The 26,165-nt window shown below is 48.5% G+C and overlaps 1 protein-coding gene across 1 annotated transcript in view; it reads left to right on the forward strand.

The window, feature by feature from the left end:
- Positions 1 to 5,512: 5,512 nt before the first annotated feature.
- Positions 5,513 to 26,165, forward strand: part of PLEKHA6 (pleckstrin homology domain containing A6) — a 130,804-nt gene continuing 110,151 nt past the window's right edge. Inside the window, exons 1-3 of the mRNA XM_036909653.2 lie at positions 5,513 to 5,645; positions 10,704 to 10,780; positions 20,579 to 20,636. Of these exons, the coding sequence (XP_036765548.2) occupies positions 5,563 to 5,645; positions 10,704 to 10,780; positions 20,579 to 20,636 (218 nt within the window). The 5' untranslated portion in view covers positions 5,513 to 5,562. The remainder of the gene's footprint in view (positions 5,646 to 10,703; positions 10,781 to 20,578; positions 20,637 to 26,165) is intronic.

Genomic DNA, 26,165 nt, shown 5'->3' on the forward strand with positions numbered 1-26,165 from the left:
CCTCCCTGCCACACCTGCTCTTCCTGCCGCTGACTCCTGTCTTAGTCAGTGGCCGCTCTAAACTTCTGTGGCTCAGGCCGAATCTCTTGCAGCCACCCTGGGGCCTCCTTTCCTCTCACAGCCCAAGTCCAATCGATCAGCAGAATCTGTTAGTTCTACCTTCAAAAAATACCCAGAATCTGACCATTCCTCACTGCTCCTACCCCCCAGCAGCATAAACCAGGCCATCATCATGTTTTGCCTGGAATCTGCTTCTATCCTATTCCAAACAGCAGCCAAAATGATCCTGTAAAAAATGTTAAACCATGAAAATCATGTCACTTGTGCACTCAACCCCCCAATAGTTTTCCACCTCACCTAGATTAGCAGCAAATTTCCTTACAATGATCTTGCCTCCCCCACCCCCCTGTTCTTGTCTCCTGCTATTTTCTCCCCCATTCACGCTGCTTCGGCTCCACTGGCCTCAAACACAATAACGATGCTTCTGCCTCAGGTCCTTTGCACTTATTTCCTCTGCCTGGGATATATTTATCCAATGTCCCCGCGGTTTGATCTCTCACTTCCTTCAAGTGTTTGTTCAAATGTCACTCTTCTCAGTGAGGCCCTTCCTGACCACCCTGTGTATGGAACAGATGGAACAGAGGCTCATAGCATCCACTGCTCCTACCATCCTTACTCTTTCAATTTTTCTCCATAGACCCATCATCCCCTGAGACTATATTTTCATTAAACATAAACTCTCTGAGAGCAGGAATTCCTGTTTTACCCACTCCCAGACTCTGCCTAGAACAGTACCTGACCCACAGAAGGTACTCAAATAAATTTATTACCTGTGGAATAAATGCAATGCAATTCAATTAGCTGTAGGGAAACCTCAGGATTCTACAATCCTCTGGTTACTCGCACTAGGATGGCAGTTTTTATACCGAACACCTCCTCTCTAGCCCTTATAGAAGCAAAACTTTAATTAAGTAACTAGTTCGTTTGAGCTTCTGCATATTTACACAATCGCATACCTGATCCCAGCTGAGATGGCCCTGGCCTTCTTTTCCTTGGCTTCCTAATTCCTGCAAGAAAATCAGCAGGCAGGCAAACATAGCTATTAAACACCAGCACTCAATAAAAATTACTATTGTGGTTATTTTATATAGCAGAGGGATCTCTTATAATCCTCTTGTAACTATGCAAGTCTCTTGGCCAAATATGCTTAAGTGGTAAAGCAAACATCTTGAAATTTAGCTTTCAGATGATCAAGTTTTCAGGAGACTTGGGTTGTGGTCCCAGTTCTACTGGGTAATTGTCACAACTCTGGTACTTGCCCTGAATTCTCTGGCATCCAGGGAGAAAATGTGGGCTTCGAACTAGATAATCACTAAGACTCTTTCTTGATCTAAAATTGTGGTTTTCTTGAAAGAGAAAAGTTCCCATTTTCGTATCACTAGAAATGCAGGTGGTTATCTCATTGGCTTTCCCAAAGAAACATTGGTTAAACCAAAAAACCGTTAGGCACACAAGACACCATGACCTTTGTATATCGGTCAGTACTTTTTCAGTTGTTAGGGCAGACACCCAACTCACTGGCTGAAGGAAATAAGGGTGTTTATTATCATCTAAAAATGGAAATTTCAAGGGTAGAGGCTGTGCTGGCAAGCTGGGTCCCAGGGCTCATGAGATGTAAGGAGGACCCAGTCTCCATCTTCTGGTTCCAATTTCTCCTGTACTGGCTTCACTTTCAGCAGACTCTCTCCACATGAAGACCCCAGGAGCGCCAAAATGACCCTTGCCAGCTTCAAATCCAAGGAAAAAAGGGCTTCCTCCCAAGAATTTTGGGCTCTTCTTAAGACTGAATCTCATTGGTCTGCTCTGAGTCACATGTCCTTTACTGAACCAATCACTGTGGCCAGGAAGGGTCAGAATGGCTTCCTCTATCAGCAGCCCTACCCCTCCACCATGGAGCTGGGTGGGGGTGGGGCCAGCCCATCCAGCCCGCAAGTGCTGGGGGCAGAAGGGTGGAGGTCAAAAGGAAATTTGAGGACAATCAACAGAAGAAGGGAGATTGGATATTGGACAAGTAAAAAAAAAAACAACAGACATTTATCTCAATCCTCATTGTTATGATTTTCTTATCGGTGCTATATTAATTTCCCATGGTTGCTGTACCAAGTGACCACCAACTGGGTGGCTTAAAACAGCAAAAATTTATTCTTTCACTGCTCTGGAGGCCAGAAGTCTGAAATCAAGGTGTTGACAAGTCCACACTCCTGGAAGTTCTGGGGAAGGATCGTTTTGCCTCTTCCAGCTTCTGGTGGTTGTCAACATTCTTGACTCATGGCCACATTGCTCCAGTGGCCATATTGCTTCCTCCACTTCTGTCCATTTCACATCTCCCCCTGCCTGCCTTGTCTAGGGACACTTGTAATTGAATTTAGGGCCCACCTGAATAATCTAGGATAATCTCATCTCAAAATCCTTAACTTAATTACATCTACAAAGACCTTTTTCCAAATAAGGTCATACTCATAGATTCCAGGCATTTGACAGGACAGCTTTTGTGGAGTTGGGTTGGGAGGAGGGGGTGGGAGAATTTTCAGCTTACCACCGTTGCTAAACCAGAAGCATAATAATATTTAAGTGACTAAGGCCTCAAAATATATGAGAGAATCAGAATCAGAATCATTTCCAGATATTATTGATATATTTTATCCACATGCTTTGTTGCCTTTTAAAGAAGTAAAGTAAAACTTGCTGCATGGGAAAAATAAGCAAGTACATTTCTTTTTTTGATTGCAAAAGCCTGTAAGGTTTTCATTTCAACATATCAACCTTTCTGTCTTCTTCCAGGTAATTGTTGAACCAATAGCTGTTTTTATTTGAGTTTTCTACTCCTTTTCTTTATTATCTTTAGCTCTTTTGCTAAAATGTCTTATAAGCAGTATTAATACTGATCATAATTGATAAACAAGAGTTAGAATATAAAAGGTCACTGGTGAGGATACATCACAGTTAGAAAAGTATTTTCAAACCTGATTTCTTATTTCAAATGAGTGGAAAAAACATTCAAAATCTCAACCACTGGCCTTTTCTTGTCTAGGTAAACGTTCCAAGGAATCCCAGGCTAGATTATAGAGAAAAACAAGGCAAAAATCTTGTGAGGAAATCAACAGGAGTCCCTACTCCTCAAAGAAGACAGCAGTGGAATACATACTTTCAAATATATGTCATTTTGTTCCCTATTCCCACCCACATTCGGCCCAAGCAGCCACCCTTACTGGTTGCTCTGGTTGGACTGGGAGTGCACTGGTTGCTGATATTTTCCCTGGAGACATCTTGGCAACAATTCTGGCGGTCCACATCCTCAGCTATCACAGGGGGCTGGGCTGGGGGGTCTCACAGATGTTTCACAAGGCTTGGGCCTGGAGAGGGGTCTGAACCCCTGACCCCCCCACCCTCCCCAAATTAGGAGCAAAGGGGCCTCGGTCCTCACCTGTGCTGATCAGATGAGGCCCTTCCTTACTGTTGAATGCAGCTCTCTTGACCAGGAACCCATGGGATCTGAGAAGGGAGGAAAGGGTTGGGTATTACGGGCTTCTGCTCCTCTTCTGCATCCGGAAAATGGACTGGCCTTAGAGCCGGCACACAGGATTCAACTTGTATGTGACGGCAGAGTGAATTTCCAGTGTTGGAGGCAGAACAGAGCAATGGAGAGAGCTCTGGTGGGGACACTGGTGGGCAGATCTTTCTCGGCCACCACCTTGCTCAGTGACCTCAATCAGTCCTTCCCTTCTTTGCTCCTCAGTTTCCCATATTTAAAATAAGAGTCTTGGACTAGATGTTCTGTGAGCCATCTTCTAGCTTCACTACCTATCAGATGTATGTGCATTACACCCTGCAGTTTGAACATTTGGGTTACCTGGGAAGGCTCACTGGCGGTTTCCTTTTCCAGAAAGTTCTCCCCACCACACACCCGGATGTGGCTGATGGTTATATTCGGCAGGCCCATAAGGTCCAAAAGTACAGGATTGTGTTTATAGTTGTTTCCCAGTTATAACAGAATTAGTCATTCGTCTAACACTAATTGGGTGCCCCAGCTAGGTGCTGGGGCTGTAGAGATGAATGAGATGGAGTGCCTGCTCTCGGGAGCACACAGCTCAGTGAAGGAGACAGAGAGTACATCAAGGATTGCCTTACAGCGAGGTAAGTCCACTACAGGGTTATTAATAAGGTGTCATGACACGTAAAGGATGGGCATAGAAATCTGGTGTAGTCAGGAATGGCTTCTGGGAGGAGGTAACACACGGTAGACCCTGAAGGGATGAGTAGGGATCACCTAGGTGGACCAGGGATCAAAATCGCTTCCTAATGCTCACAATGAGTATGCATACTCAACCGATCCCTGCCAACTGCCATGTGGCGCGTTGCTTCCTCTAAAGGCAGCCGTCTCTCCTATTGTCTAATGATTCCCTTGGGTCTGGCACAGGGACTGAATGAACCTGTGCATCTATCGCAGGCCCAGGGGCAGGTCCTGAGTAAGTTGGGAAAGCCGACCGGACCCCAACCTTGATGTAGACCCAGACACAGCCGACCACGTGGGCTCCCGCAACACCCTCTTCATATGCCAGTATTGAAAGCTTGCAACCTGCATTCTGTGTACAGAACACATTCCCTTCTTTTTTTCCGCCCCCCTCTTTTCCCTTTAGTTTTCTAGTTCAAGTTAGGGAGAAGGGACATGAACGCTGTTGGTTTCTGAGCAGGTTTCTAAGGCCTCACTCCGATTCTACTTAGTCATGGCAGGCTTCTGGGAAGAAGTGCCGGGAAAGAGAGCCGAGGGCCAGCTTGCCTGCTGAGGCTGACATCTCTGCAAGAAGGGCCTCCTGGGCGCCTTGCCGCTCATACCCGTGCCACCCTTCCCTGCGTTTGACCTTTGTCCTCCGCTAACCTCCCACCGAGCCGAACCAGGTCTGACCACTTCCCCCTTCCCGTTCGGTGGCTGGACACGTCGCTCAGGTTCCTCACTCGAGGCTCCTGCAGCCAGGCTGGTTTCCCCGCGCCCTGCGCCGGGACTCGGGGACCCGCGGCTGCGGCTGCGAATCACCTTCCGAGGCGGCGGCTGGGCCCCGCCTCCCTCGCCCGCCGGTGGTTCAAGTGCGGGCGCGGAGCTGCGAGCGGAGCGCCACCGCCCCTCGCTCGGCCGCGGCCACCTGCTCGCTCCGGGAGGGACCGCGGCGCCGCGGGGCGCAGCCCGGCGGCAGGAGTCCTCGCCGCGCCGGCCGCCGGTCCTGAAGTTCGGGCGCCGTCCGGCGGGAGCGCCGACCCCGGCAGCAGGCGGCTGCGGTCTGGGGCCCGGCCCGGCCCGGCCAGGGTTAAGTCTCGCTGTTCCCTGCTGCCCGGCGGGCGGCCAGCCGCCGCCAGCGGGAGGCCAGAGCCGCCGCCAGGGACCCAGGAGGGGCGCCCGAGCCGCCGGCCCGCGCGGCGCCCCCCCGCCCCCCACCGGCGCTGCCTCCAGGAGCAGCGGGCCCTCGCAGCGCCCGGGGCCGGCCAGCGCGAGGGGCTCGGGACCCCGAGATGGCCGAGGAGATCGACTGGCTGGACTTGCCCGGCCGGTGGACCTACGGAGTGGACCGCGGGGGCAGAGTCTTCTTCATCAAGTACGTTGGCCCCTCTCGTTTTTTTCCTGCCTTTTTCTTTAAAGTTGTCCGACTTGAAAGGTGGCAGGGCTGGGGGCCGCCCGCAGAGAGTGGGGGGAAGCGGTGGCTGAGCAGCAGGCATGACTAATAAGTTTATCGCCGCCTGTTTGAATGTGTCTCCCGCCTTCTCCTCAGTGGGTCAAAGTCCCTCTCGGAGGGCAGGGTTGGGCAGGGCGGGCGCTGGCCTTTCCCTCCGCTGCAGGCACAGGTGCGGAGTGGGGGGCCCTGAGGAGGGTGGCCAGGCCCCGGGCCCGGCCTGCAGCGCCGTCCTTTCCGCTCCGCCACTACATGGCCAGGGCTGTCTCTTCCCCGAGCCCAGAGCTGCCCAGGGCAGACTCGGGCTTGACCTCACATCAGGAGACCCTGCCTCTACCGCCAGCCCCGGGCACTCCCTCGCCCCGGGGCCCAGTGTGCCAGGGCGGCAGCCCCTTCCTTCCTGCTTCCTTGTGGGCCAGTGGTCAAGGGGAAGGAGAAGATGCCTGCAGTTCGTTTGGCGTTCTTTGGAGAGACTGGGCCTTCGCGGCTCTCAGTAATATATTAGCGCTGTTGTATTAATTTCATAAACCAAAATGGCTCTGGCATAATCTCATTATAACAGAGTGGCCCCGCCGGTGCTCCTTTGGCCCGCTCCCTCTGTAGTCATCTTTTGCCAGGATAGAAATCTCCCGGTAATACAGCAAGTCTAGAAGCGTTCTGAGCGGTTACCCATACGTGGTGAGTTTTCCTGTCCTCAGATGGCCACTCACAGAACATTAGAGCGGAAAGGGACCTTGCCGCAACCCCCTCAGTTTTCAGATGGGGGAACGGGAGGGCTTGTCGGAGAGAACACCACCTGTTAATCAGAGCGCTGCCTCCTTTTGCCTTGTACCCAACTGCCTTTGCAGGGCCTCAGGTGGCCACTGGCCTCTCTTTGGTGTTTTTCAGTCTCCACATGTGCTTTAGTCCGTTTTTCTGTAATTATCACCTCCATGCCCATAATCGATGCCGTAATTAGATTATCTTAAAAATTAATTCTGCTAAAGTATTTGACCCTGGGTCAGATTCTTAAATAACGGAACTTCTGCAGTATTAGAACTAGAGTCCCTTTTGTCCGTGGTTTGAAACTTTAGAGTCACAAGATTCACTTAAAGAAGGCCTATGAAAAAGGCCAAGTCCTGAGCCCTACCTCCAGAGATGACGATTCAGAAGGGTTGGGGCAGGGCCTTGGAATCTGAATTTCCATCATCTCCTCAGCTATTCTGATGACGTTAATTTGGCTCTTCTCGTCTTTCTTCCCAATCTCTTGCCTGCCTACCAGCTTCTTTCCATCCTTCAGTCCACAAACACTCACTGAGTATCCACTATTTGCTGCAGTGCTAGGCATGGGAGATAAACAACAATAAGATACTTGTTTTTCCTTGAAGGTAGGAGGGAGAAGATGCAAATGAATACTTAGAAACTAAGTGGATATATTCTAAAGGTATTGGCAGGATGGTGGAGGAACACAACAAAGAAAAGTGACATTTTCCAAGGAGGAGGCTTTTGAGGGGATTGTGGAGGAGAGAGACTAGGGTGAAAGAAGTCCTGGAGCAGAGGCCTATGGGAAGAGGTGTCGGATGGGTGCCAGGCACAGGTTGTCTAGAACAATCTGCAGGGGTCAGCAGAGAGAGATGGAGTAGAGGCCGCCAGGGAGTTGCAGAAGATGAGGCAGAACAAGCAGAAATGGGGCACTTTAGAGAGGCTTCGGGGCTTCAGCTTGATCCTGTAGGTGATGGGGAACCAAAGGAGATTTTCCGCAGAGGCTCCACATAAATAGATCTACATTTTCAAAGATCTTTCTGGCAGCTGCGTGGGCGAATGACAATTTGGGAGATGAACAGGGAGGCCGGGAGATGAACTTGAGGTGCGGAGAACAGTGAGGTGATTGCGGAAGTCCAGGAGATAGCTGACAGGGACCTGACAGGCGGGGGGTGGGGAGAAATCTTCAGGAGGAATTGAGAGTGTGCATTTACTGCCTAAATGCTGGGGAAGGGAGGGAAAAGGAAGAATCGAAGTTAAAGCTCAAAGTGTTTAACTTGAGTTCAGCAGGGATCAGGAGTCTGGGAAGAGGAACAGACTTTAGGGAGCATGAGCATACAGTGAGGAAATTTTGACACTGAGGTCTCTGGGGTCATTCAGGAGGTGATGTCTAACCGGCAGCTGGATGTACAGGACAGAGGCTGGAGAGAGAGTCCTGGGAGTCAGCCCATAAGGGGAACCACCCAGAAGAGGCGGAGGAAGACGGGAGGGCGCCCAGCAGCATTTAAGGAAAAGGGTAGAGGAAGCCCAGGACGGAGAGGAAGACCTACAGGTCACAGAGGTGGACAGCACCAGGGCCAGCGAAGCAAGAGGGATGTTTAGGAAGGAATGGCCAGTGGTGTAAAAGCCAAATGAACTCAGGACTGGAACGTGATGACTGAGTAGAGGAACTACAGGGTCTTTAATGGCCTCTAGGAAAGTGGTCTCAGGGGAGGTCAGGGAATAGAAAGCAGTTGCAGGGGATTGGTGAGCGGGAGACCAGGAAGTGGGGACAGCTAGAAGGGATTAGTTTCCAAGAGGGATGCTTGGTCCGTGAGAAGAGGAGCTCTGGACAGGAAGCTGGAAAGAGAGGCAACATTGAGAGGAAGGCTGAAGGTCCAGACGGGAGGACACAGATAGGAGACAGGGCTGATGAGCTGGACCTGAAAAGGAGAGAGAAACTGAAGATACAAGTCTGTGGTACTCTGTAGAATAAGGTTCTAAGAGATGGGAGATGATGGGGACTATAACCCAGGCAGAGGGGTTATCAGCCTTAAATGGGCAAGGCCATCTCTGCTCCAGTGTAAAGACAAGGATTAAAGAATGGGTGGAATGTGGGTAGATTAGTTCCTATTGGTTTCTATTTTTCTGTCGAATTAAGAGATAAGATTATCCACTGAGAATGGGAGTCGGAGAAAGGAGAAGATGCAGGCATGGGACTTTGGTGGGAAACCTTAGAACATCTGCAAATGGCAACTGATGGGGGCCCCAGAGAAGATTCTAGGTGATGCTCATGGCCCAGATATGCTTGGGAGCTGTGGATTTGCCATGACATTGGTCCTCCCAGTTCCGGTTTCGACGCCAGCCCAAAGCCCTGGGAGAGACTGCCCAGGGCTGATGAGGGGAGGGGAGGGGGGGACAAGGGGAAGGGGAAGTTGAGGCTGGGCTGTGCCCACCTGTGTGACCCTGTGATTGTCCACATACCCAGGTGGGTGGCAATAGTCTCCAAGTCTGAAGGAAGCAATGTGTGAGAGGAGAGGAATCAGGGGCCCGAAAGTCTCCTTGAGGGGGTATATGGGGATGAATCCCCCCCACCCCCACTTACAGTTCAGCCCTTGCAGAATTCCCCCTTCCATGGCTTCCTCTCCTACTGCCTCCCAGGACCAAAGCCCAGAGCGCTGTCAGGTCATCTCTGCCGGTGCACACAGGCTCCAGGGGCCCTGGGCCCCCAGGACAGCGACTTTGTTTCTTCTCTCCCCATCAGAGGGGGTGGGTCAGCTGGGACATCTCTCTCGGCAGCAGGTGTCCACTCAGAGAATCAGTGAAGTCAAGTGAAAAGAAAGCAGGTACACAAAGACCTGGACACAAATGTTCATGGCAGCCGGTGAGTGGATGAACACATCGGCACAGCCTGCAGTGGAGTACTACTCCATTGTGAAGGGGAATTAAATAGTTAATTGACATGCCACCACATGGATGGAGGGAAGGGAGGAAAAGAAAGAAAGAGGATAGACGGGAAGAAGAAAGAATGAGGTCAAAGAAGACTAGCTTGTATGATTCCATTTATATAAAAGTCTAGAAAATGCAAACGAGTCTATAGTGACTGGAGGCAGATCGGTTGTGGCTGGGGGTAGCGTGAGGGCAGCAGAGCTGGCACATACAAAGGGGCATCGTGAAAATTTGGGGAAGCTCACCTCTTGTTTTCGGTGGTAGTTTCACAGGTGTATGCATATGTCAAAACTTCAAATTGTACACCTTCACTATGTGCGGTTCATTGTATATCTTCAACAAAAATTGAGTAAATCCCTTTTAAGTGAAGTTTATTATATTCATTAAGGTATTAATTGTACCTTAAAAGCATTGAGTGTATCCTGTCCTGGTCCCAAGGCCCCACCCTAGAGCCTGGGTGATACAGGTGATCTGAGAGCCCTCTTCCCTGCATGCCTGGATTGGCCAAGGAGGTCACGTGTTTCATACTGGGCCACATCTGGCTCCTGAAAATTTGGTGTCACTTAGTGGGTGGGGGTAGAGAAATGCTGATGGGCCCATCTGCCATCAGATCTAGAGCCCAGAGGATCTGTGTTCCTGGGAGGCTTACTTTGCTGGGAGTAAGACATTAGAGAGAGCTCGGGATTCAGTGGGGGTGGGTCTAGTTCTGAAACCTGGCTTCATCACCTATTGACTGTGTGACTGGGAAAATTATTTAACCTCTCTGAACCTCAGATTCATCATCTGTAATTCTTCCTAATGTGAGGGAATGCCATGAATGAAAAAATACAGCATTGTAGATATCCAAGGATTCCCAGCTGACCCCGCCTCCTTCTTTCTTATCCATTGAGAAACTGCCAGTTTAGGACCTCCCTTGTTCTTCTCGTGTGGCTTCACCGACCTCCTAGATGTCACCTCTTCAGAACACCCCTTCCTTAATTTCTTCCCAGTTAGCACCACCTCCTTGGTGCGGTGCTGTGCCGTTTGTGCCTAACTATATTCGGGATTAAACCTCCTATCATATCATTTTGCAACTGTATTTCTGTATGTCTGTTTCCCCAGTGGGTTATACATTCTCTGTGGTCAAGCATCAGATACTCACCTCTGAATCCCCAGTCTGCTCAGCGAGAGCTTTGTGAATGTGCGTGAGTGGCAGTGTGGATGCCCCCATCTCAGGCATCTGGGATCAGACGGTGGTGATGGGAATTTGGAGGTGGGCAGCCTGCTCCGGGAAGCCTCTCTTGTATCTGACGCTCTCTTATTGGCCTTTTATAGTGATGAGGAAAGGTCAACCAGCTGGCTGCACCCTGGCACGGAATCGCCCATCCAGAGTGGACGCTCCGCCAGCCCAGGTAAGGAGCTTCCCGTCCCTGCCTTTGCAGCCGAGGAGGAAGCATGGCCTAAGGTGGCCATAGGAATCTCCCACCCCGATTTTGCCTCTGAGTGTCGCCTTTCTCCACGAATGGGCTCAGCTTAGCATCTGGACCATCAGCTGTGGGATGTTGCCGGAGGTCGGTACTCACATCGAGGTCTTTCCAAGCTTCCAGCTCTACAGTTAATATGTGGGGCAGAGCTTTGAGGACAAAGATTTACTGCTCTCTCTTCCCCCACCTTGAGAGCTCCTGACCTGGCAGCACCCCAGATCCCAGGACTGTGCCCCAGAACTGGATGCCATGACGTTAATACCCTCTCTCTGCACTGCCCAGGAGAGCCACCATTAGCCATGTCACTACAGAGCAATGGAATGTGATTAGTGTGGCTGAGGAGCTGAATTTCAAATTTTCATTAACTTAATTTAAATAACCCTACATGGCTGATAGGAGCTCCTTCACACTGGGGGAGCATTAAAGAAAAGGGGGCAGGGCCCACCCTGGTTGCTTACTATGGAGAAGATTCTGCTAGTAGCCCTCAGGGATCTCCCAGGCTAGATTTCAGTCTAAACTGAAGAGGTAGAGACACCAAGCATCAGAAGGCCTGGGGAGCTTCAAATGAAATAGCCAATCATCCTCTTTAGGGTGCCACCACGGACCTGCCCTCACTGGCGTCCCAGCCCTGCCCCCGACCACACCCGAGGCATGTGGTTCTGGGGAGTCTCTGCCGCTCATCAGGCACAGCCACACGGCCGGACACACTGGCTTAAGGTGTTGACTTGCCCAGGGCCTATACTCTCAGTTTTGAGGCTGGAATCGTTGTGTCTTTAGAGCTGGAAGGGACTTCAGAGATCCTGGAGTCCCGCTACTTCGTTTCAAAGGTAGCAAAATTGAAGAGCACAGAGGAAGTGCCTGGCTCGAGGCCACTCGGCTAACAGGCACGGCGCTATCAGGGCTAAGTGCGTAAGTTCTAGAGGCAGAGACACCTGAGCTCAGATCTTGGCTCTGCTTTTTATTAGTGTGGTCTTGAGCAAATGCTTTAATTCTTCTGGGACTTGGCCTCTTCCTCGGTAAAATAGGGGTAGGATTATGAGCATCAAAATGCTGTAGCAAACGTTGCCCTGGAGAGCCACTGTCAGTGTGAGTGACTGCCATTATTATCGTCACTGTTGTGTTTCTGACATGAAGTGGAGCCTCCTGACCACAAGACTGGCTGTTTCCTTGTCCAGGTGGTTGCCACCCTCGTTGTTTTAGCTTTTAAAATTTGAGTCCATTCATTTCATTATGACCCTAGGTAGGACAGGAAGGCGAATAAAAACCTAGGAGCCAACTTTTATTTTTGGCTGCAGCCAACTGGTTGTCTAAGGCTGGGAAGGGGTTAAGATGCCCCTGAAGCTCGCTGGGAGGGCAGCTGCCTCAGCGGGCACTCAGCCTGGACAGGAATATAAGCGCTCTTGGTGTTGCCCAGGCAGAGAGGGCAGTGTGGAGGGAAGTTGCTGGAAAAGGCAGGGGACATAATCCACACTGGCCTCTTTCCCAGGCACATCACAGTGGCAGGATTATTTATGATTCTGACCCAATGGGGATCCCTCTACTTCGGGAGACTGCCAACCCACGCCCTTCTGAATGGGAACATCCTCCCACAGGGACAGAGGGGAACAAGTAGCATTTATGGAGCAGCACAGAGGAAAGAATGTGAGCTTTGGAGGCAGCAGACCAGACTCACATCCCGGCTTGTACACTTCCTGTGTGATCTTAAGCAAGTTGATTAACCTCTCTGGGCCTCAGTTTCCTCATCTATAAAAATGTTTGGGCTGATGCCTATTATATAATGTTGCTGTGCAGATTAAACGTACTAATAGTGGTCAGATGTTTAACTTAGAGGAAGGAAGCACTTCTAGTAACACCACCGTCCACAGCAACTATGGAAGTTCAGACCCTTGATAAATAGGGGTGAGTAGAATGAATGAATAAAAGCTGGGCCCACCACTCTATAGAACTCAGGTTCTGCTCTCCAGCAGTTTGTGCCCTAAGGCGGCTGATAATCTGGCTGGAGTGATTCAGAACAAATAAATAGCTACATTTTATAAAACCTCATACAGAAGGCAGCATGTGGGCTGACCAGAAAGGAGGCAGTGATTGACTGTCAGGAGACTCCACACCTGTTCTCCAATATGTCAGTCACAGGGCTCTTACACCTGCAGAAGGAATGATCACCGCCAGTGTCCTGCTGGCCCCCAACTCTGACAGTAGATTCTCTCTGGTTTCTCAAAAGGCTCCTCTGCCTAGGCCTCTGGGTAGAGGAATCCTGTCTGCCAAGGATGCAGGATGCTGCCAGGGTGGCTATTTTGGGAAGGTGGGCAGGATTGAAACAGTACCTAGCACAACTCCCTTAGGAGATGGAGGTGCTGCACCTCTCTGGAGCTACCTGGGCACCTCTGGGCCAATGTCAGATTCCTCAGCTATTCAGCCCTTTCTCACTCTGTGAATCTGTGATTCTCTGCTCTGAGCATTTGCACAGATACTTTTTTTCAGAGATGCTATTAAGATTTTTTTAATAGATCATCCAGACAAAATCAATAAAGAAACATTAGCTTTAAGTGATATGTTAGACAAGGTAGACTTAATAGATATATACAGAACATTCCATCCAAAACCAAAATACGCACTCTTCTCAAATGCACATGGAACGTTCTCCAGAATAGATTGATACTGGGCCACAGTACAAGTCTAAGTAAACTTAAGAAGATTGAAGCCATATCAAGCATCTTTTATGACCACAATGGTATGAAAGTAGAAATCAGTTACAAGAAGAAAACTGGAAAAATCACAAATATGTAGAGACTAAACAACGTGCTACTGGACAACCAATGGGTCAATGAAGGAATAAGAGGAGAAATAAAAAAATACCCAGAGACAAATGAAAATGGAATTACAACATACCAAAGCTTATGGGATACAGAAAAGCAGTTTTATGAGGGAAACTCATAGTAATACAGGCTTAACCTCAAAAAACAAGAAAAATCTCAACAATCTTTATTCCCAGAGGAACTAGAAAAAGAAAATCAAATAAAGCCAAGAGTTAGTAGGAGGAGAGAAGAAATAACAAAGATCCAAGTGGAAATAAATGGAATAGAAACTAAAAAGACAATAGAAAAGGTAAATAAAGCTAAAAGCTGGTTCTTTGAAAAGTTAAAAATTGGCAAACCTTTAGCTACGCTCACCAAGAAAAAAGAGGGCTCAAATAAAATCAGAAATGAAAGAGAATTACAACTGATACCACAGAAATATAAATGATCATAAAACACTGCTATGAACAATTATATGCCAACAAACTAGACAACTTAGAAGAAGTGAATAAATTCCTAGAAATAAGCAATCTTCCAAGACTGAATTGTGAAGAAATAGTAAACCTGAACAGAACAATTACTAGTATGGAGATTGAATGAGTAATCAAAAACCTCCCAATAAACAAAATCCCAGGACCAGCTGGCTTCACCAAACATTCAAAGATTTAATACCTATCCCTCTCAAACTCTTCCAAAAAATAGAAGAGGAGGGAATGCATCTAAACTCATTTTCCATGGCCAGCAAATCTACAGATACAGTGAAATTCCTATCAAAATTGCAATGGCATTTTTCACAGAACTAGAACAGACAATCCTAAAATTTGTATGGAACCAAAAAAGTCCCTGAATAGCCAAAGCAATGTTGAGAAAGAAAAGCAAAGTTGGAGGCATGACATGCCCTGATTTCAAACTATCTCATAAAGCTATAGTAATCCAAACAGTGTGGTGTTGGCTTAAAAACAGACATATAGATCAATAGACAGAATAGAGATCTCAGAAATAAACCTATGCACATATGGTCAACTAATTTATGACAAAGGAGGCAAGAATATACAATGGGGAAAGACAGTCTCTTTAATAAATGGTGCTGGGGAAATGGATAACCACATGCAAAAGAATGAAACTGGATTACTATCTCACACCATACACAAAATTAACTCAAAATGGATTAAAGAGTTGAATGGAAGACCCGAGACCATAACACTTCTAGGAGAAAATATAGGTGATGAGCTCCTTAACATAGGTCTTAGCAATGATTTTTTTGGACCTGACTAGAAAAGCAAGGGCAACAAAAGCAAAAGCAAACATATGTGACTATATCAAACTAAAAAGCTTCTGCACAGCAAAGGACACCCTCAACACAATGAAAAGGCAACCTATACAATGGAAGGAAATACTTGCAAATCATATATATAATAAGGGGTTATATCCAAAATACCTAGAGATTCACATGACTCAATAGCAAAAAAAAAAAAAAATCCAATCAAAAAATTGGCAGAGGATCTGAATAGACATTTTTCCAAAGAAAACATAAAAATGGCCAACAGATGCATGAAAAGATGCTCAGCATCACTAATCATCAGGGAGATGCAAACCAAACCACAATGAGATATCACCTTACCCCTGTTAGAATGGCTGTTATCAAAAAGACAAGAAATAATAAGTGTTGGAGAGAACATGAAGAAAAGGAGACCCTCATGCCCTGTTAGTGGGAATGTAAATTGGTACAGCCACTATGGAAAGCGGTATGGAGGGTCTTAAAAAAATAAAAAAATAGACCTACTATATGATCCAGCAATTCCATTACTAGGTATTTATCCAAAGAAAATGAAAACATTAATTCAAAAAGATATCTGTACCCCCATGTTCACTACAGCATTATTTATGATAGCCAAGACATGGAAACAACTTGGGTGTCCATTGATGGATGAATGGATTAAGAAGATGGAATACTACTCCACTATAGGAAAGAATGAAATCATGATTTTTGACAACATAGATGGACCTTGAGGTAATTGTGCCAGATAGAGAAATATAAGTACCATATGATTTCACTTCATATGTGGAATCTAAACAACAAAACAGACCAACCAGGCAAAACCCATACATATAGAGAACACAATGGTGGCTGCTAGAGGGGAGGGGCTGGGGGTGGGTGAAATGGTTGAAGGGGTTCACGAGGTACAAATGTTTAGTTATAAACTAAGTCATGGAGATGTAATGTACATAATGTACAGTATGTAACTATAGTCAGTAATATTGTAGTACATACTTGCAAGTTCCTGGGAGGGGAAAAAGATGGTGGAGTAGGAAGCCAATGCAGAAACCTCCTCCCACACACCAAGGAAGCAACTACAGCAAATACAGCTCACCCTGAAAACGACCTGAAGGCTGCAGAACAGACCACCTACACCTGGGGAAGAAGGAAAGACCACCCAGAGAAGGGTGAAGGGACAGAATCGTGATAAATTGGGGCCCCAGCCTCTCCCCCACCCTAACCCACAAGCAGGAGGAAGAGGAATGGAGCGGAGAGGGCATAAGCATTCAGTGACCCTGCACCCCCTTGCCCTAGAGATATGCTCCGGGAACACGAGTCCACATTGCACTGGGCTTTGGTGATTAGCTGGGTGCTCTGAGAGGCTGAGACTCCTGCCTCTTGTGGAGGACAGGATTCTATATTTGTCCTTTGAGACCCAAAACTTAGGCAGCATTTTGAAAGATTTACCAGCAGAGGGAAAGTTGCCAGAGGGGTAAAGGTTGGTTGGAGCTCTCTCTGCAGGAGAAAGGGCAAATGGATGACACTTCCACAGGCTTGCCTTGGCCTAACAGGCCCGGCACTCACGAGAGCCCCAAACACTCCATCCGCCTCACTAGCAGCTCAGCCCCCACGTGCTTCCCTGCACACTGCCTGCCCACCCTCCCAGCCCGCTCAGCCCAGCAGTGTCAGACTTCACTGCCTGGCAGGCAGAGGGAGGCTTTCCCAGCTTCCTCGGCCCTCTTTCAGCCCAGTTGGGGAGGCACCTATGGGAGGCAGCTCTGAGCACCCCTTCCTCCTCGTGGGCAGCCCAACTCAGTGTGACACAACTGTGCTGTGTCCTGCCACTGCCGTGCGACTGTGTCCCCACACGCCCCACCACCACATGCCCACCCCCGGAGCTTCACAACTGCCCCCCCACACCCCATTAGCCCATCAGTGCTGCCATCGCCATGGTTTCAGGGCAAGCAGAGAGCGCCCTGCCCACAATGATTCCAGCAGAAGCAACTCTGCTGGGCTCGTCAAGGGCTGACTGAGGCAAACTGCCATCTGTGGGAGGATAAGATGGACCCCCTGCCAGCTGGCAGACACACAGAAAGGTGGCCCTGCCTGTAGCCCATCATGGCAACTGGGGCTCCACCACAAAGGAGAACCAGTCACTGGAGAGTGGAGTGTTGAGCTTCTGGGCACCATAGGATGCCTTCTTTATAAAGCCATTACTCTCTAGATCAGGAAGCATAGCAGATCCATCTAATACAAAGGAAGAAACACAGAAACCCTGACAAAATGAGGCAGAGGAATATGTTTCAAACAAAACTACATAAGACACCAGAAAGAGGACTAAATGCAATGGAGATTGACAATCTTCTTGATAAAGATTTCAAAGTAACAGCCATAACTATGCTCACTGATCTGCAAGAAAGTAATGATAATCTTAGGGAGGACTTCAACAAAGAGATAGAAGAGTCACTCAGATCTGAGGAATACAGTAACTGGAATAAAATATACAGTGGAGGGAATGAATACTAGACTGCTGGAAGTAAAGAAAATCAATGAGATGGAAATTAGAGAATAGGAAAACAATGACGCTGAGGAACAGAGAGAAAAAACAATCTCCAGAAACAAGAGTATGCCAAGAGAGCTGTGTGACAACTACAAATGAAACTATTTGCATAATAGGGGTACCAGAAGGAGAGGAGAGACAAAGGAGTAGAAACCATGGTGACAGACAGTAACTGCACTAGTCGGGGGTGAGGATTTTAAAAAATGGGTAATTCCCCAAAACTACTAGAACTAATAATTGAATTCAGCAAAGTTACAGGGTATGAAATTGATATGCAGAAATCTGTTGCTTTCCTATGTACTAATGATGAACTAGCAGAAAAAGAAATCAAGAAAACAATTCCATTCACAATTGCATCAAAAAGAATAAAATACCTAGGAATAAACCTAACCAAGGAAGTGAAAGACCTATACTCTAAAAACTACAAGACACTCAGAAAGAAATTAAAGAAGATACTAATAAATAGAAACACATCCCATGCTCATGGATAGGAAGAATTAATATTGTCAAAATGGCAACTTGCCTAAAGCAAACTACAGATTCAATGTAATCCCTATCAAAATACCAACAGTATTCTTCAATGAATTAGAGCAAATAGTTCTAAAATTCATATGGAACCACAAAAGACCCCAAATAGCCAAAGCAATCCTGAGAAGGAAGCATAAAGCTGGGGGGATTATGCTCCCCAACTTCAAGATCTACTACAAAGTCACAGTAATCAAGACAATTTGGTACTGGCACAAGAACAGACCCACATATCAATGGAACAGAATAAAGAGCCCAGATATAAACCCAAGCATATATGGTCAATTAATATTTGATAAAGGAGCCATGGACATACAATGGGGAAATGACAGCCTCTTCAACAGCTGGTGTTGGCAAAGCTAGACAGCTACATGTAAAAGAATGAAACTGGATTATTGTCTAATCCCATACACAAAAGTAAACTCAAAATGGGTCAAAGACCTGAATGTAAGTCATGAAACCATGAAACTCATAGAAGAAAATATAGGCAAAAATCTCTTCAATATAAAAATGAGCAACTTTTTTCTGAATACATCTCCTCAGGCAAGGGAAACAAAAGCAAAAATGAACAAATGGGACTACATCAAGCTAAAAAGCTTCTGTACAGCAAAGGACACCGTCAGTACAACAGAAAGGCATCCTACAGTATGGGGGAGTATATTTGTAAATGACATATCTGACAAGGGGTTAACATCCAAAAATATGTAAAGAACTCACATGCCTCAATACCCAAAAAGCAAATAACCCTGTTAAAAAATGGGCAGAGGATCTGAATAGACACTTCTCCAAAGAAGAAATTCAGATGGCCAACAGGCACATGAAAAGATGCTCCACATTGCTAATTATCAGGGAGATGCAAATTAAAACCACAATGAGATATCACCTCACACCAGTTAGGACGGCCAACATTGAAAAGACTAGGAACAACAAATGCTGGCGAAGATGCAGAGAAAGGGGAACCCTCCTACACTGCTGGTGGGAATGTAAATTAGTTCAATCGTTGTGAAAACAAATATGGAGGTTCCTCAGAAACTTAAAAACAGAAATACCATTTGACCCTGAAATTCCACTCCTAGGAATTTACACAAAGAAAACGAGATCTCAGATTCAAAATGCCATATGCACCCCTATGTTTATTACAGCACTATTTACAATAGCCAAGATATGGAAGCAACCTAAGTGTTCATTAGTAGATGAATGGATAAAGAAGATGTGGTACATATACACAATGGAATACTATTCAGCCGTAAGAAAGAAACAAATCCTACTATTTATTTGCAACAACATGGATGGAGCTGGAGGGTATTATGCTCAGTGAAATAAGCCAGGAGGAGAAAGACAAGTACCAAATGAGTCCCCTCATTTGTGGAGTATAACAACGAAGCAAAACTGAAGGAACAAAACAGCACCAGACTCACAGACTCCAAGAAGGGACTAGTGGTTACCAAAGGGAAAGGGGGGGTGGGTAGGGAAAGGGGGGGTGGGTAGGGAGGGAGGGAGAAGGGATTAAGGAGTATTATGTTTAGTACACATGGTGTGTGGGTGGGTCACAGGGAAGGCAGTGTAGGACAGAGAAGACAGGTAGTGACTCTGTGGCATCTTACTGCACTGATGGACAGTGAGCTCAATGGGGTATGGGGGGAACTTGATAATATGGATGAATGTAGTAACCACAATGTTTTTCATGTGAAACCTTCATAAAAGTGTATATTAATGATACCTTAATAAAAAATAAATAAAAATAAAAATATGGTAACTGTTGAACCACTATGTCGTATACTTGAAACCAATGTAAGAATGTCTATCAATGATACTTCAGTTAAAAGAAAGTTGCCAAGAGAGCAAATCCTAAAAGTTTTCATTATATTAAAAAATAATTTGTAACTTTGTATGGTAATGGATGGTAACTAAACTTATTGTGGTGGTCATTTTGCAGTGTATACAAATATTGAACCATTATGTTGTATACCTGAAGCTAGTATTTTATGTCAATTATACCTCATTTTAAAGAAAAAAATTTTTTGTCTCTCCATTTTTCGAAGTCCTCAGTGTCTTTTCCAGAAGCAGCAGAATCTGGAAGTAATACTGGTCGGGGATTCAGAGTGTTGAGTCCTGGTCTTATCTTGGGGGCTAGTTATCTGTGAGGCCTGGGGCAAGGTGCCCACCCTCGGCTCCAACTTCTGCTTCTGTGATATATGGGGGCTGGTGGGATGACCCCGAGGACCCTTTCAGGGCCACCGTCTGTGCCTCCCTTGCTGTATCCCTAGGGCCTAGCACAGAGTAGATGCTCAATACATGTTTGTTGAATGAGCAAAACCTTCTGGGCAATGATTCATTTGATCGCTTTACTGCCTATTGACAGGGGACGTCCCATCCATTGCCACGTCTCTTATTATTTACTGGCTTCAGAGTGGTAGGAACAGTGGACGAAAAGGGTTAGAATGGTTGGGTTGAACCCTGTTGGCTTCTCTGTGGGGTTTCCCGGCTGTCCCAGCGCCCCCCCCCCACACACACCCCCGTCCCTCCTGAGCGCAGGCGGGGCTACAGGAAGGAAGGGAGAGTGATTTTGTGATTTTGCTTCCTCGCAGGTTTGCCCAAGGGCTGGGAGATGGATTCCACCCAGGAAGGAGCTGTGTATTTCATCAAGTGAGTAAGATGGAGTTTCTTTCTGGTCACATGTGGGTGCTGCTTTTCCGCTTGTCACTGTTGCCTCTTGGGCGGAGAGGTGGGTGGGTAAAGGGTGTGGTTTTTCACGGGAGGCCTTGCTGGGGTCTGTGAATGACTAGGACGCGTCAGTGTTTCCGAGTGAGCGCGGCAGATGAAGCCGTGGTGTGCGCTTGGGGTACGTGTGCGTCTAGGTGTGTGTGCGTCTCGGTGTGTGTGTTTATGTTGGCCCGGAGAGCCAGTGTCAATCACGGGAAGTTTTCTGGGCTGGGCTCGGTGCGTGGAATGCTGGGCTGGGCTGCATGGGTGGGAGGGAGGTGGCTCAGCAACAGCGGCGAGAAGAGAGGCTGTTGGAGATGCGCATGGGACAGAGGTTCAGAGGAAGGCGGCAGAGTGTCACGCGAGGCGGGGCATGGAGCCAGCCAGAGGGGAGGTGTGAGAAGGGGCGGCACACAGGCAAGCTGCCTGCCCCTCCCGCCTCCTGGATGTGGGCATTTACGATCCTGGAGGCGACAGGCATGTGTGGGAGTGCTCTGTTTTCCTTCCAGAGGTTTTGTTCAGGCCCCTCACTGGGCTGGAGTCTCATGCTCTCAGCAACCTGAAGGTGCGTGCAGGCGAGCTGCCCTGGATGGAAACTTGGAAGCAGAAGACAGCTCTTGGCTGGGGGGGTCCACATGGACCTCATTTCCCCTGGCCTCGGCCTTGGTCTCTCCACCTTGCAGCTTAGCTGGGTCCTGGCTTTGTTCCTGTGGGTGAGGCTTAGCATGCCCGGGCCTGTGGACCTCCCTGCAGGGGTTGGCCTCAGATTCTGCAGGGCTGGTAGAGAGCAGCTGCCCGGGTTGGGGTGCTGGCACCACCCGAGGGAGACCTCCCCCAGCTAGGGGAGGGAGAACCCTCTTCTCACCTCCTTCCCCTACCTCTCTTCAAAATCTTCCTGGGTTTGTACCATGAGAGGTCATCTTTCCAATCCCTGCCTCAAGGCCAGCCAGCACTTATATCAGCTGGCTGTTAACCATATTCATAACACAAAAACAAAATGGACAAACTATTTGTTTTCAGATATTGTTCTGATATGACATGGCTCTTACAGCATGAGCTTTCCCTGAAATCAAACCTGAATCCTTCTTGCTTCAGTTAAAACATTTCTTCTGTTCTCCTCAAAGATCCTACCTTCATATTCCTTTATGTACATTTGAGTCTTGAAATCATTTACTAAGCACTTGCACATGGGTACCTCATCAGTCGCTCAAACTTACCACCTACTATGGTCTGGCATTGTCTGCCTCTCTCACCTCATCTCCCACAACTGGCCAGCTATGGTGATTTTCATTTCTTTTCCTCCATCACACCAAATTCATTCCTACCTCAGGACCTTTGCACTTGCTGTTCCCTCTGCCTGAGTGTGCTTTCCTTCTGTTTTTGCACATCTGAGGCTTAGCATGCCCAGGTCTGTGGGATCTAGCCGCACTAACCATTTAGCTCAAGTGTTATCTTCTCAGAGGGGCCTTACCTGACCACCCCATCTGAAGATCCCCCCTCCTCATCCCTACTACTAAAGAATACCTGCCACTATCTGAAAGTTTTTCATCTATGTATTTGTTTACTTATTTATTGTTGGTGTTGCCCCACTGCCATGTCAGCCCTGAGAGCAGACACTGGCTATTTTGTGTTCCACTCTTTCTGGAATCTTTCTGGCACATGATAGGAATCCAATATTTGCTGAAATAAATGAATGGCTGAAGCATGTTGGAGATGAACAACAGAGGCATAATTAATTGCTGCATCAGCTACCAGCCCAGAGCATCTCCTGCGCTCCCTCGGCTCAGCACGTCCAGTCCCAAACCCAGCGCCATCCCATTGCTGACACCAGCTCCTTATTTGTCAGGAGCACCACCAAAGTGGAACCCACAGGGACAGCCCCGAAGCCCACTCCCACGGGTCCTGTCATTTCTCCTAAATACTTCCCAGCCCCCTCAGTCATCGTCCCGGGCCGCCACCTGAGTGCACACCCTCGTGGGCTTTTGGCCTGGGTCATTCTGGCAGCTTCCCAGCTGCTCTCCCTGCCTCCCGGCGGTACTGCAGCGAGCGTGCTTTTCTCTGCAGTACCAATGTGGTCAGCTCAGTCTTCATGAAAAGCCTTTCGCACTTCCCACCAGTTACAGGATGAAATCTAAATTCCTTACTCAGGCACTTGAAAAGGCTTCCTAATTTGGCTCCCGGCCTTCCTTCTGTGATCCCACCTCCCATAGTTCTGCCTTTGCCAGACCAAGTCACTTGTGGTGCCCTCAGCACACACCTCCCTTCCGTGCCTCCCAGCTACTCCTAGCACAAGTGCTACTCCCTCCTCGAACACGGCTTGTGTCCACCTGGGAACACCTGCTCTTCCTTCAGGACTCTGCCTGCTACGTCACTGCATCGGGGAGATCCACCCGTATTCTAATTGTTTACATGTCTGCTGTTTTCCCTCGATTGGTGGTTCACAAACTTGAGTGTGCATCAGAATAATCTGGAAGGCATGTTAAAACAGATTGCCTGGCTCCCCACTAGAGCCAGAATCAGAGCATCTGAAAAATTTGCATTTCTAACAGGTTCCCAGGTGATGTTCTGATGATGCTGGTCCAGGGGCCACACTTTGAGAATTACTGGCCTGGCTTGAAAACTCATCAAAGGCAGGGGTAACGCAGGGTAGCTAGCTATAAAGTCTGGAAATATAGGCAGTGTTATTTCATTACATATCGAAACAAAATGTCAACAAGCCATCCATTAGTCATTTGCGTCTGTTCCCAGAGTAGGTGGCCACTCCGCACTTCAGAAGCAGCAGTGGCCACTCTAAGAGCTGAGCGCGTTACTGCATGGTCTCATTCAGTCCTCACAACAGCGTTATGAAGGAGGTGCTATCACCCCTGTTTTAAGCAAGTAAGGAGAAAATCAAGACTTAGTAAATAACTTGTGCATGTCATGATGCTTGTAGAAAGCAAAGCTGGGATGCAGCCCCACGTCCGCCTGATTTCTCTGCGTAATGCATCCCCCCTGCCTTGCTCAGACAATGGAGGTGCTCATCACTAATCCCAGAATGAATGAGTGACTGAATGAATGAATGACTCTGGCCCACTCTCCTTATTTTCATGGCTCCCTGCAGTTTCCTACAAAGGTTTGGGACATTTGGTTGGTGGGAGAGTTAGAAACTCTGAGGACCCCAGACATAGAACCCAAGAGGCAATTTTAAAAATCAGAAATAAAGACAACGTGGGAAGCTATTTTTTCTCTTCTAGTCTGGATAAGTCAAATTTCAATGAGCAAATTTTGACATTTGCCCAGGATCAGACACATTTGATAATTGTGTATCAGTAAGCCCTTCCCTTCCTTGGGAGGTGATTCTCATCGTGTCCACAGCTGATGTCACTGCTCAAGCATGCCTGTGGTTTTGAAGATGACATTTGCCAAGAAGGTGGTGCAAGGAGAAGAGAAAAAGCAAAGGATTAAAATGTGCAAAAAAACCACGGGAAGCTTGTGTGCATGTGCCACAGAAATCCACAAGAGGGCGCCAAAGCTCACGTGATGGGCCCACCGAGGCCTTGAGGGGGTTCGCTCGGTGGTGAGTTGACGGGCCCATTTGACCATTCTCTGCCGCATCTCAACCAGTATGGGTCTGCTAGACTTCTTTCAGATGCTTAAGGATCTGCGTGTGAAACACTCATTCCTGAATTTCTGTGGCCCTTGACTCCTTCCCTCTCTTCCTGCGGCAGTGGCCAGCGGTGGAGCTTGCCAATTCTGTCTCTAAGAGTGCCTCTCTCTGTCCAAAGTTGGCAGGGAGGGAGGTGTGGCAGGGACGCTTTCTGCAGAGCCACACCCCGACAACCGCAGTTCCCCATCTGGGCCGCTCTGCCCCTCCCACACTGTTACCCCCATGGGCCGTACCAACCTGGCCGGGCACTTCCTCCATACCAGCGGGCCCTGCCCGGCTGCTGTCTCTTCCTTGTCGTAGTCCGAGCACTTCCTCCAAGAAGGCCACTCCCCCGGTGCCTGCCGCTCCTCCTGAGCTGCTCGGGGCTGTGCCAGCGCCTGCCAGAGCCAAGGACGCAGAATCTCAGGGCTCTGCCCCTTAGTACTTGTGGGCCGGGTCACTGTGAGTCCTCAGCACAGACCCCTCTGCAGGACCCCAGAGACAGCCAGAGAACAGATAGGACAGAGGGGAGGAGGCGTGGGGCAGCAAGTCTGCTGATCAGTGACCCTTCTAGCTCTGCTCCCAGAAAAGCCAACAGGATCCTAGAACAGAAAAGGAGACAGGCGGGGAGAAAAGGTCGTGAATGGTAATGGGGCTCAGGGGAGGGAAACCCCATTTGCAGGTGAGGAAGCTGGACTCAACCGTCAAGTTTATTCCAAGTTGCTCAGATGGTGGGGTGGAGCTGGGGTTTGAGCTCAGGTAGGCCCTCACAGATAGCTCGCTGTTTGGGGCTCCCCTCCTGCTTCCCAGCTGGGAGGGAGGCAACCCAGGTAGACAGGGCCTGGCTGAGGAACGGGTAAGGCACGTTTGAGGGGCGAGTGGTCAGTCAACTCTGCAATATCCCCCCCACTTTGATCCCCACAATGAAGGCACCTCCCCTGAGCAATCCTCCCCTGGGTCTCAGGTCCCCAAGGCTGCCCGGATCGCCCAGAAGGATCAGTGTGTCAGGCTCCAGCCTCTTGGAGGATCCGTGGGACTCTGTCTGCCAAGAGGAAACCCTCCCAGCAGGCCCGTCTGTCTCCTGCCTTTTCCAGCTGCCTGGGGATGCTGTGGGGTGAGGGCAGGCGTCCTTCTCCCTCCCCACCCCCCTGTCTCCTCCCCGATGCTGCAGTCTGTGGCCTTACACTGCTCTGCTGCACTGGCTCCTCAAGGCCAGAGCCCCCCCAGAGCCCCTCATCTTTTCTGGCTGGAAGCCGGCTCTCCCCCGGCCTGTACTGGGCAGCCTTGCCAAGTCCTGGAGAGCCAGGGCAGGTGGGCTGGGTTTCATCCGCGCTGCCTGGCACTGGCCTGCACCCAGGACTTCTCCACCTCTTCAGGAGAGTGGGTCCAATAGCTCATAAATTCAGCATCTCAGCCAGGCTGGGGGGGAGGTAAGGGGGTGACCTAGGGAGCCCCCTCCCCACCATGGCTGCAGACAGGTACATGCTTCTCGAACCTGAGATTCCCGGCTCTGGCCTGGCCTGCTCTGGGGTGGGAAGGGCGGTCCTCCCAGAGCCCTGTCTGGGGTGTGTGGGAGTAGGGTGTGGATCAGATCCCCACCCCCCCCCAACAACAGGGCCCTCCTTGGACTCTGGGGGGAAGTCTGGACCCCTGGTCCTTCTGTAGTGGATTCTTTTTAAAGATATGGCTTTAGTTGGCAAAATGATGCTTATACTCAGATCATATTAAAAGAGATCCACAGAAAAGGGTAAATAATTATATTTGAGTGAAGAGAAGCTTTATCTTTAAAATAATTGTTCTAATAATAAACATTCAGAAAATACAATCATGTGAGTGGGTCCTTGAGG

This window comes from Manis pentadactyla, chromosome 9, assembly GCF_030020395.1.
Source record: "Manis pentadactyla isolate mManPen7 chromosome 9, mManPen7.hap1, whole genome shotgun sequence".
Taxonomy (NCBI): domain Eukaryota; kingdom Metazoa; phylum Chordata; class Mammalia; order Pholidota; family Manidae; genus Manis; species Manis pentadactyla.